General features: G+C 41.1%; 1 protein-coding gene across 14 annotated transcripts in view; it reads left to right on the forward strand.

Moving 5' to 3' along the window:
- Nucleotides 1–12,229, forward strand: part of RIMKLB (ribosomal modification protein rimK like family member B) — a 63,610-nt gene that overhangs the window by 6,686 nt on the left and 44,695 nt on the right. For 12 of the 14 annotated variants that reach the window (XR_004249126.2, XR_004249133.2, XR_004249135.2 and 9 more), the window contains one exon: nt 9,100–9,330. Coding sequence is in view for 1 of the 14 variants with exons in the window: in XM_032159558.2 (XP_032015449.1) it covers nt 9,156–9,330 (175 nt within the window). In the remaining 13 variants the exon portion in view is untranslated. The remainder of the gene's footprint in view (nt 1–9,099; nt 9,331–12,229) is intronic. The other 2 variants (XR_004249128.2, XR_004249131.2) reach the window with 1 other exon arrangement.

The raw sequence follows: 12,229 nt of genomic DNA on the forward strand, positions 1-12,229 counted from the left end.
GGGAGACTGAGGCAGGAGAATTTTGCTTGAGGCCAGGAGTTTGAGACCAGCCTGGGCAACATAGTGAGAACCTGCCTCTAAAAGAAGAGGAAAAAATTAGCTGGGCGTAGTGGTACATACCTGTAGTCTCAGCTACTTGGGAGGCTGAGGTGGGAGGATTATTTGAGCCCAAGATTGAAGGCTGCAGTTGCATCACTGCAGGCTTGGTGCAGAGCAAGACCTCACTTCTAAAACACAGACACACACACAAAACCCCAGACTGAAACCATTTGAGCTCAGACTTTACTAAATAGGTAAGTGTTTGGGGTATATATTCCAAGCAAAAGGAAGCATGAAAGAATATAATGTGTTTAGAAAATTGGAAATGACAGAGGGCAGAAGATTTATTTGGAGGCTTTTATAGTAGTCCAAGTGTCATAAGTTGAATATACTGGAGATAAGAGTAAAGTGGGCCAGGCATGGTGGCTCATACCTGTAATCCTAGCACTTTGGGAGGCCAAGGCAGGAGGATCACTTGAGGTCAGGAGTTCGAGAGCAGCCTGGCCAACATGGTGTAATCCCATCTCTACTAAAAATACAAAAATTAGCCAAGTGTGGTGGCACATGCCTGTAGTCCCAGCTACAGGAGGCTGAGGCAAGAGAATTGCTTGAACCCGGGAGGCGGAGGTTGCAGTGAGCCAAGATCACGTCACTGTACTCCAGCCTGGGTGACAGATTGAGACTCCATCTCAAAAAAAAAAAAAAAAAAAAAAAAAAAAAAAAAAAAAAAAAAAAAAAAAAAAAAAAGTCAAACCCCAGTGATATTAATATTTAGAAGATAGAATTCGCTTTGTGTAAACAGTGAAAGAAGGATGGAAATAAAAATTGATGCCCAGTTGTCTGAATTGAGTGCCTTAATAAGGATAGGTATATCAGTCAGGGTTCTCCAGGGAAATAGACTCAATAAGATATATATATATATATATATATATTTTTTTTTTTAATTGTGTATGTGTTTTAAGCAGTTGGCTCATGATTGCAGAGTTGCTAAGTTCAAAATCTGTAGAGTAAGCAGCAGTCTGTAAACTCAGACAGGACTTGATGTTGCAGTCTTGGGTCTGAAATTTTTGGGCGGACCAGCAGACTGACAACTCAGGTAGCATTTCTGTGAGTCTGTCTATAAGTCCTGAGTCTTGAGGAAGAGTTCCTCCTCAGTTTTTGCTTTTTAGCAAGACCTTCAACTGATTGGATAAAGCCCCTCCACTTTATGGAGGCTAATTTCCTTAAGGTCAACTGATTAGGTGTTAATCACATATAGAAAATACCTTCAGCAATGTGTAGACTGTTGTTTGCCCAAATAGCTTGGAACGATTGCCTCACCAGGTTGATGTAAAATTTAATGATCACAATGGGGAATATATGTGCTGAAACATTTCTGTGAATAAAAATACATTCTTTGTTTTTTGTTTTTGAGACGGAGTTTTGCCCTTGTCACCCAGGCTGGAGTGCAATGGTGTGAGCTCACTGCAACCTCCGCCTTCTGGGTTCAAGTGACTCCCCTTCCTCAGCCTCCCAAGTAGCTGGTATTACAGGCGCCCACCACCATGCCTAGCTAGTTTTTGTATTTTTAGTAGAGACGGGATTTCACCAGGTTGGCCAGGCTGGTCTTGAACTCCTGACCTCAGGTGATCCACCCGCCTCGGCCTCCCAAAAGTGCTGGGATTACAGGCGTGAACTACCACGCCTGGCCTTTTTTTTTTTTTTTTTTTTTTTTTTTTTTTAGACAGAGTCTCGCTCTGTACCCCAGGCTGGACAGCAGTGGCGTGATCTCGGCTCACAGCAAGCTCCGCCTCTCGGGTTCACGCCATTCTCCTGCCTCAGCCTCCCGAGTAGCTGGGACTACAGGTGCCCGCCACGACACTCCGCTAATTTTTTGTATTTTCTTTTTTCTTTTTCTTTTTTTTCTTTCTTTTTTTTTTTTTTTTTTTGAGACGGAGTCTCGCTCACTGCAAGCTACGTCTCCCTAGTTCACGCCATTCTCCTGCCTCAGCCTCCCCGAGTAGCTGGGACTACAGGCGCCCGCCACCACGCCCGGCTAATTTTTTTGTATTTTTAGTAGAGACGGGATTTCACCGTGGTCTTGATCTCCTGACCTCGTGATCCACCTGCCTCAGCCTCCGAAAGTGCTGGGATTACAGGCGTGAGCCACCGCGCCCGGCTTTTTTTTTTTTTTTTTTTTTTGAGACTGAGTTTCGCTCTTGTCACCCAGGCTGGAGTGCAATGGCACAATCTTGGTTCACTGCAACCTCTGCCTCCCGGGTTCAAGCGATTCTCCTGGCTCAGCCTCCTGAGTAGCTGGGACCATAGGTGTGCACCACTACGTCCGGTCGATTTTTTTGTGTTTTTAATAGAGGCAGGTTTTCACCATTTTGGCCAGGCTAGTCTCAAACTCCTGACCTCAGGTGATCCCGTCTACCTCAGCCCTCCAAAGTGCTGGGATTACCGGTGTGAACCACCGTGCCTGTCCTTTTTTTGTTTTAAAAAACATGCTCAACTGAGGCAACAGTGGGTGGCATTTAGTTAGGGATGCCCAGTAGCCTCATTGAAATGGATTCTGAAATTTAGTTGAGAAAGAAATACCTAGTGGGTCAGTGGTTCGGAAGGAATAAAGTTTAAACCTGGATTCGGATGACATTTCTAGAAAGTGGAAAGCAGAGTTTAAGAATGAAACTCGGGGGATCACGTGCAGAAGGAGAGATGTCGGGAGGAAGGTCACAGAAAAAGAGACTTGATAGCATACCTAAAATTTAATGAGAGAGCCTGGAAAAAACAACATTCAATGTGCTTTCTCCTGTTCTTTCAGCAATACCAATCAATCAACACAGAAGATCCACTGATGGAGATTTCTCCTCACCAACAATCATTTCTGCAATGGACACCAGCTAGGTGTCCTCTAATTCATTTCTGACACTGTCTCCCACAGGTTAAGGCTCAGTCCCCAAAACGACCCCGTACCACGCCCCCCACCAGTCCAGGCCTCTGGACTTCAGCCAGAAGGCTGACTGACTTTAAGTTGGAGTTCTCATCAACCCTGTCTTTGGGTTCGATTAATTTGCTAGAGCAGTTTACTTAACTCAGGGAAACATGTTTACGTGTATATTATAAAGGATACAGATGAAAAGGTGCATAGGACAAAGTATGGAAAAGGGGCACGGAGCTTCTTTGCCCTTCCCGGGTGCGTCACCCTCCAGGATCTGCTATGTGTTCAGCTATCTGGAAGCATTTTGAGCCCAATCCTTTTGGGTTTTTTTTTGGAGACTTCCTTACATAGGCATGATTGATTAAACCACTGGCCACTGGTGATCAACTTGACTGTTAGCCCGTCACCCCCCTCCAGAGGTTAGGGGATGAGACTGAAGGTTCCAACCTTCTAATCATTCCTTGGTCTTTCTGGTGACCAGCCCCCATACTAAAGCTGCCTAGGGGCTGCCAGCCATCAGTCAATTATTAGCATACAGAAAGATATCATTTTGGAGATTCTTATGATTTTAGGAGTTGTATGCCAGGAAACAGGGTTGAAGACCAAGTATATATTTTGTAATATCACACTTTTAAGAGACACAAATTTGTTATTTTTCTCCAGAAACCTGATTTAACTCCCGTGATTCCTATCCAAGAGTGGATAGTGTTGAAAACAAGTTTAGTATTATTATTTTTTATCCTATGTACAGTCTTTCCCGAAGCAAGTCTGTATTAACTGACAAATGGAATAAATGCTATTAAAATTCTATTGTATGTTACGATAGAATTCTATTCAGATTCTATTGTGTGTTACAATAGAATTCTATACAGATTCCATTGTGTGTTACAAGAGTTCTATACAGATTCCATTGTGTGTTACAATAGAGTTCTATACAGATTCCATTGTGTGGTACAATAGAGTTCTATACATATTCTATTTTAGTGTATGTGTTTTTTTCCTTTAGCTTTATTTTTCTTCAGTAGTTGGAATTTTGAGCTCATATGTTAATGGATTTTCTTAGTAAGAGGTACCTTAATATCTTCAGATGGTAGATTGTGATTTTTTGCTTTTTCTGTACTAGAATAAAATACCTTTGGGAAGGGTCCTCACAAGAAAGATGAGAGGGAGAGAAATGACTTTCATTTTAACTTTTTTTCTCTTATTCTGTGATGTAATAGAAATCTTTTACGCTCTCATTTGTCCTCTGTACAGAATAGGTTGACACATCCTTTTGGAAGCTCTAAATATTTGTAATGTATTTTGAGATTTTGACTCTAAACATTGAACTTTTCGTTTGTTTATTAAGGAAATTTGATCCAATAAGAAACAACACTAAGTTTTAGATCCCAGGATGTTGACTTGAAAAAACTTTTAAAGTAGAAAAATTATTCCTCGGGTTGGTCTAATATGGGAACTAAAAGTTGGGAGAAACAAAGTGGTACTTTCTAAACTATTACCTTAGAAAAAATTTGGGAAATCTTAAGCAGTGAAATAAATGTTTATTTCCTATTTCAGAAGATGAATGAAGCACTTTAAGATTCCCATATACTCAGTTTTGCCTGAGTATTCCAAGATACAGTGCTGTTTTTTATTGGTATGCTGATCCAGAAGTTTGTGTGGGAAAACTCTAAAAAATAAACTCTCTTGGTAGAATTTCTCTTTATTTCAAAAAAGGTACTTTTGTCAGTAGTATTTATTCGGCATCTGATATTTATACATTGTTTTTCTTGATACACTGGAGGAAATAAAGAGAGGATGGGATTGGTTGACCTGAGCTTACATTCTAAGAGAGGAAATACTATGGTACTCATCTATACTATATGTGGACATTTGCAAGTGCTGCATTTATGTTTTGCTACTGGAGAATATTTTCTTACAGTTACCTTTGGGTAACCAAGTTTACTCCTTGAAACTACTAGGAAAAAAGTTTACCATTTTATTTTATAGAGGACTCTACTGTCTTTTAAAATAGTGAATATTATCTGAATTTTAAGATTCTGGATCATTAGCAGGACTGTCATTTTATTGGTGCACTTTTGAGCTCCTGTACTATTTAGATTTACTGGAATTCTTTTGACTTGTCAGCATTTCTGTTTTTCCCTGTTTTTCTTTTTTCTTTATGTTAGCAGATGGGAAAAATAGAAAAGTAGATGTTTTGAAATTCTGTTGAAGAGGAAACAGCTGTGCCCAAGGCTAGGAGAGAACCATTGAGGGGCAGAAGCAGGCAGGCACGCCTGGAACCTCTACCTTTGGGATTGAAGTCTTCACCCAACACTTCTGGCATCTCAGATGTGAATCCAGTTGGAGCACCCCTAAGAAGGCGAGCAGCTGTTGCTGCAGCAGCCCTTGGGGAGGCCCCATCGCTTGGGCCCTGAGGAAGGCTAGCCGCATGTCCTCCTGTGGGAATGGCAGTGTACCACTGGACAGGTTTCACTTTCCCTGGTTTCACTTTCTGTGGTTTCAGTTACGCCCTGACACAGTACAATAGGATATTTTGAGAGTGGAAGACACACCGCATTCATATAACTTTTATCATAGTATATTGTTATAATTGTTCTATTTTATTGTTAATCTCTTACTGTGCCTAATATGCAAATTATCATAGATATGTATGTTTAGGAAAAAACATAGTATATGTATATGGTACAGTACTATCTGCAGTTTCAGGCATCCACTAGGCTGGTCTTGAACTCTTGACCTCAAGTGATCTGCCCACCTCAGCCTCCCAAAACGAGCTACCGCTCCCTGCCAGTTTGTTTGTTTGTTTGTTTCTTTTCTTTTCTTTTTTTTTTTTTTTGATGGAGTTTCGCTCTGTCACCCAGGCTGGAGTGCAGTGGCGTGATCTCCACTCACTACAACCTCCGCCTCCTGAGTTCAAGTGATTATCCTGCCTCAGCCTCCCGAGTAGCTGGGATTACAGGCATGTGCTGCCACACCTGGCTCATTTTTGTATTTTTAGTAGAGACAGGGTTTCGCCATATTGGCCAGGCTGGTCTCAAACTCCTGACCAAGTGATCCGCCCACCTCGGCCTCCCAAAGTTCTGGGATTACAGGCAGGAGCCATCGTGCCTGGCCTAGAAAAACATGCTGACTGAAAGCTTTGTGGCTCTTCAGAGGGGAATATTATTTTCTGATTTCAGAATCATTGGAAACACTGTTATAGCCCATGTAATTTCTGACTACTGATATATCAGCAGCGGAACATTTCTGCTTCCCAATTGCTAGTGACTGTAACATTCCATCCTGACTGCTATTGGGGCAGCAACTGCCACACTCAGGTGAAAACCCACCGTACAGTGAAATTAATCATCGATTGGCAAGGCATGGTGGCTCACAGCCATAACCCCAGCACTTTGGGAGGCCAAAGTGGGAGGATTGGTTGAGGCCAGGAATTTGAGATCAGTCTGGGTAACATAGTAAGACCACATCTTTACCAAAAAAAAAAAAAAATTAGAGACCGGGCTTGTTGGCTCACGCCTATAATTCCATCACTTTGGGCAACATGACAAAACCCCATATCTACTAAAAAGAGAAAAGTACGAAAATTAGCTGGGCATGGTGGTGGGCATCTGTAATCCCAGCTACTCGGGAGGCTGAGGCAGGAGAATCACTTGAACCTGGGAGACAGAAGTTGCAGTGAGCCAAGGTTGCGCCACTGCACTGCAGCCTGGGTGGCAGAGCAAGACTCCATCTCAAGGGAAAAAAAATTAGCCTGATGTGATTTGCTCCTGTCTCTCAGCTTCTTGGGAGGCAGAGGAGACAGGTGGATCACTTAGGCCCAGGAGTTTGAGGCTGCAATGAGCTATGATTGCACCACTGTACTCCAGCCTGGGTGACTGAAACCATGTCTCAGAAAGAAAAAAAAAAATCGTCTGCAAACGGATGAGTTTCAAGAGCCAAGTGTCAGGCCAAGGCACGGACATAGCTTCAGAGTGTTGGAAGTCAGTGACAGAGTCTTTCAATCACTACTGATTATAGACATTTTAAGGGCATTTTTACAATTCCTTCATCAAGGGAAGCTGGGGATATTCTACATCAGGTATTCTGGCGTGACTTTTTCTTTTGTGGAGCTTTGCTTTCTGAGACCTTCCCAAGTGGCCTGGAAGGCCCTGTGTGGCTATAATCTTTTTCTAATGAGCGTAGTATCTCTTTGGGTACAGCGTCTGGTCAGGGACACACTGTGGCCTTCCCTGTGATTGTCCACAGGGAAGAGACTGAAATGCAACCCATAAAAAAAGTCATTCCATCAGGTTGAATTGACAATGCAAGTTTGCACTGTGCCTTTCCCATACTGCGGTTAAAATGTAAATCTCTTTTCAAGAAAAGTTTCATAGGAGAAAAAGTTTATCAGAAACATTCTGTTTAAGGAGGAGGGAGGATAAGGTTTACTGCTTATAATATGCATGGAATATCCTGCTGTAGGGAAGCCATAGTGTTTATATATTTTTCATTTTAATGAGCCTGGTCCTTATCTTTTTTGTGTGTGTGAGACGGAATTTCACTCTTGTTGCCCAGGCTGGAGTGCAATAGTGTGATCTCGGCTCACTGCAACCTTTCCGCCTTCCGGAAGAAGTTAGCTGGGTATGGTGGCACATGCTACTTGGGAGGCTGAGGCAGGATAATCACTTGAACCCAGGAAGCGGAGGTTCCAGCAAGCCGAGATCACACCATTGCCCTCCAGCCTGGGTGACAAGAGTGAAACTCCATCTCAAAATAAATAAATAAAAATAAAAAGTTATTAAATATTCAGAACTGCTAACCCTAGAGCATCCAACATTAAGTTAGCATAGTTCCTTCCTAGCATGTGTATAAGCTGAGTTACTACCATAATCCAATTTAGATACCCTGCTTGTTTAACAGAGACTTAGGCCTTCGTTCGAGGCAGTGGATTGTGGGGTAGTAGGTGGGTCAAGAGAGAGGTAGGTGGTCAAGTGTGGCAGACATGGCATTTCAAGGTGCTTGGGGATGTGTGCTATTGGCTCTGGTGGTGCCCCTGCCCAGCAATGCTCTGCTTTCAAACCGTGTGCATTGTGGGGCAGGCCCTTATTGCTGGTACCTGGGAGGGTGGACCATGTCCAGCTGCCACTATTCAGGAGGCTGCTGGTCTGTACAGCCTTTCCTTCCTGCAGTCTTTGCCTGAGACCTTTCCTTTTGTGTTAGGTGTGCCATGTTATCTGGAATAATACTTGAATGATACTTGACATTTTGTTTTTTTGTAAACATTAAAAAAAAATTTTTGTTGCTTGTTCTGAAACTTGTAACTTTTTTGCTTCTCAGGAAGGTGATTTTTAATGTTGCATTGTTCATGATACAAACTCAGAGAAGCAACACCATCTGGAAAAAAAGTCCTTTTTTGCATTTTAGTAAAAAAGCTGAATTTATTTTTAAAAATTATATTTATAGAAAGAAAACATTGAGTAAGAGCATGCTGTCTTCTGACTGAAATAAATGAAATTTAGTGAACAGACCTGACATTTATTTTGGTTATTGATAACCCTTTTGCTCATTGTCCAATTATTTATTTTCACTAAAGCTACTGTGTAAATGACTTCATCGTTGAAGCTTACCTAGTAAGATAAGTGCTACTACCTATTTTTTTTTCTACATACCTATAACAAAACCAGGGAAGAAAATTGAATGTAAAGTTAACCACAGATACAAAAATATACTTAAGTGGGATTTCTAGTGATGGGAAAGATGGAAATATATTGATGATTGGCATTTCATTTCTTATCAAGAACAGAAAGTTGAGGAAGGAGATAAAACAAAAAGTGATCAGATTAAAGTATATTCCTAGACAATATGTAATATTGGGAAGGGTATTTAAACTTTCTGCTAAGTGACCAGCTACCGTTATTAAGTTGCAGTGCCAGTTTCTCCAAGGAAAAATGGAGAAATTGTATTTCTGAAGAGATGGTCAGTTTCCATATTACTAGTGTATAAAAATTTTAGTTTGAATGAAAGGGAAACAATACCTGTAGACTTGTTTTTTCCTGTTTATATAATTAGTATATAATCACAGCATTTATTTGTATGAAATCCAGAAATCAAGTAGATTTCTTGATTTACCTTTTATGTATATTTTCTCTTCCATCTAGGTAGACGTTACATCCAAGAGGAAATAATCCAAGCAAGGAAGCACAAGCTGATCAAGATGTGTAGTTCTGTGGCTGCCAAGTTGTGGTTTTTGACAGATCGTCGCATCAGGGAAGACTATCCTCAGAAAGAGATTTTACGAGCATTGAAGGCCAAATGTTGTGAGGAGGAGCTGGACTTTAGGGCTGTGGTGATGGATGAGGTGGTGCTGACAATCGAGCAAGGAAACTTGGGTAAGTCTATATACTAAGTGATCTTTTGGATTTTTACCTAGAATATGATGAATATACATGTTTTAGGAATAATTAGGACAGAGGAATTCTTAGCCTTGTCATTACTAAGTATCTTCTAATTATAAGGTCTAATATATTTTATGGAAGTAATATAAACAGTAATATTTATTAAGTTTATTAGAAAACAATTGTGAGGGAAATTAAAGGTGACCTTCAAAATAGATAAACAATAAAACAAAGTAGGCGCATGTCTGTAGTTCCAGAGGCTAAGGTGAGAGGATCACTTGAATTCACAAGTTCAAGTCCAGCCCGGGCAACATTGTAAGACACAGTTTCTTTTCTTTTTTTTGTTTTTGTTTTTTTTTTTCAAATTTGTGTGTTTGCTTTCTTCTATAATTCCAATACCTCCACCATCAACGACTTGAGATAGCTGCCAAGGTGTTATATAATCAGTGCCAGTGTCTTCATTCATTCTACAATGAAGGCTGTCACTTCACACTTGGAAGGTTGCACAGCGGCCAGGCAGAGGCACTCCTCACTTCCCAGACGGGGCGGCCGGGCGGGGGTGCTCCTCACTTCCCAGACGGGGCAGGCTGGCAGAGTCGCTCCTCACTTCCTAGACGGGGTGGCGGCCAGGCAGATGTGGTCCTGACACAGTTTCTTTTTTTTTTTTTTTTTTGAGAGGAGTCTTGTTCTGTCGCCCAGGCTGGAGTGCAGTGGCGCGATCTCGGCTCACTGCAAGCTCCGCCTCCCGGGTTCACGCCATTCTCCTGCCTCAGCCTCTCTGAGTAGCTGGGACTACAGGTGCCCGCCACCACGCCTGGCTAATTTCTTTTTTTGTATTTTTAGTAGAGACGAGATTTCACCGTGGTCTCAATCTCCTGACCTCGTGATCCGCCCGCCTCGGCCTCCCAGAGTGCTGGGATTACAAGCGTGAGGCCCCGCGCCCGGCCGACACAGTTTCTTAAAAATAAAAGTAAAGATGATTCTCAAGTTCTTTTCATTTTTACCGTCTTCTATTTTTAAAATACCTTGTTTATAAGATGCTCCTAAGGAAATTTGTATCTTTGGAGGTTCTTTGATTAATACTTGATTAATAAATTAGATCCACGTGATTCCTTTTTATAAACCACTTTATACATGTAATATAAACTAATACGGTTTTATAGGTGAAAGTGTCTTAATGATTTAACTCAATTGGTGATAAATATTTCTAGTATTTTTAGTATTTCGTATTTGTTTTAGGATTGTAGGGGAAGATATCCTGGAAAAGTATAGAAATTCTTTAGTACTGATTTTCAGGAAACTAAATTTTTGCTTTTGAAAGTTTTATGGCTTACTATAGCTAAATCGGCAGTTTCTGTCAGGGAGCGTTATATGGTGTCATATAAATGGACTTTTTGACTGGCTTTCAGAAAGTACTTCATAATTTAATGATAGTATAAATACATTTTAGATCACTTTCTTCCTTTGTGACTAAAATTATACTGAAGCCCCATGATTTAATTTCCTCATCAATGAAATGGAGAAAGACAGTTATTGTGAGAATTAAGGCTATGCAAAGTACAATAAAATCTTACCTTTATCTGCCATGGTAGGATAATTTCATTCACAGGCCAACAGATTCAGAATCTTGTCTAAATTAAAATGTTACTATAGGTTGAGTATCACACTAAGTATAATCTCTTAGCAAGCATCACTTTTATTTTCAGTCCTCTTGTAACATTTATTTATTTTATCCATAGTACTTTTGATCAGTTTTTGTTTCCAGAAATGTTTCTTTGTTGTTTTGCTTAAACGGATAAGTGCTCTTGTTCTTTTTTTTTTTTTTTTTTTTTGGAGACGGTCTTTTTCACCAGTCTGGAGTGCAGTGGCGCTATCTCAGCTCACTGCAACCTCTGCCTCCCAGGTTCAAGTAAATTCTCCTGCCTCGGCCGGGCGCGGTGGCTCACGCTTGTAATCCCAGCACTTTGGGAGGCCAAGGCAGGCGGATCATGAGCTCAGGAGATCGAGACCACAGTGAAACCCCGTCTCTACTAAAAATACAAAAAAAATTAGCCGGGCGTGGTGGCGGGCGCCTGTAGTCCCAGCTACTCGGATAGGCTGAGGCAGGAGAATGGCGTGAACCCAGGAGGCGGAGCTTGCAGTGAGCCGAGATCACGCCACCGCACTCCAGCCTGGGTGACAGAGCAAGACTCCGTCTCAAAAAAAAAAAAAAAAAAAAAAATTCTCCTACCTCAGCCTCCTGAGTAGCTGGGATTGCAGATGTGCACCACCATGCCCGACTAATTTTGTATTTTTAGTAGAGACGGGTTTCACCATGTTGGCCAGGCTGGTCTCCAACTCTGAACTCAAGTGATCACCCACCTCGGCCTCCAAAAGTGCTGAGATTACAGGCATGAGGCACCATGCCCACCTACTCTGGTTCTCTTGAATGTAGTTACTACCCTTATCGGGATGATGCTCACTATTTTATTTTCAATGTAATTCTCTTTTCAGTATATATTGCCTGGGTTCAATACCTAGTTATTTAGATTCAGGAAATCTGGGATAAGAGTCTATTTCATTCTTTCATTAAGTATTATTTGAGCATTTACTATGTGCTGGATAGTGGTATGGTATACGAAATAAAATATAGTCCTCATATATTCTAAAGGATGAGGTCAACATTAGTCAAACAATCACACAAATGTAAAGTTATTATAACTGGTAAGTTATGAATGAAAAGTGTGAATGTCACTTTGCACCCCTCTCACATCTGTGACCAAGATCCTTGATCAAATCGAGGTAAATCTCTAAAACTCAATATTTGTGACATGCTGGTTCAACTTACACAGCTTTTTCAGTGTGTGTATGTACAGTTGTTGAAATTGGAGTCAGAAACTCAGACACTTTATTG

Source organism: Hylobates moloch, unplaced genomic scaffold, assembly GCF_009828535.3.
Source record: "Hylobates moloch isolate HMO894 unplaced genomic scaffold, HMol_V3 SCAFFOLD_8, whole genome shotgun sequence".
NCBI lineage: Eukaryota > Metazoa > Chordata > Mammalia > Primates > Hylobatidae > Hylobates > Hylobates moloch.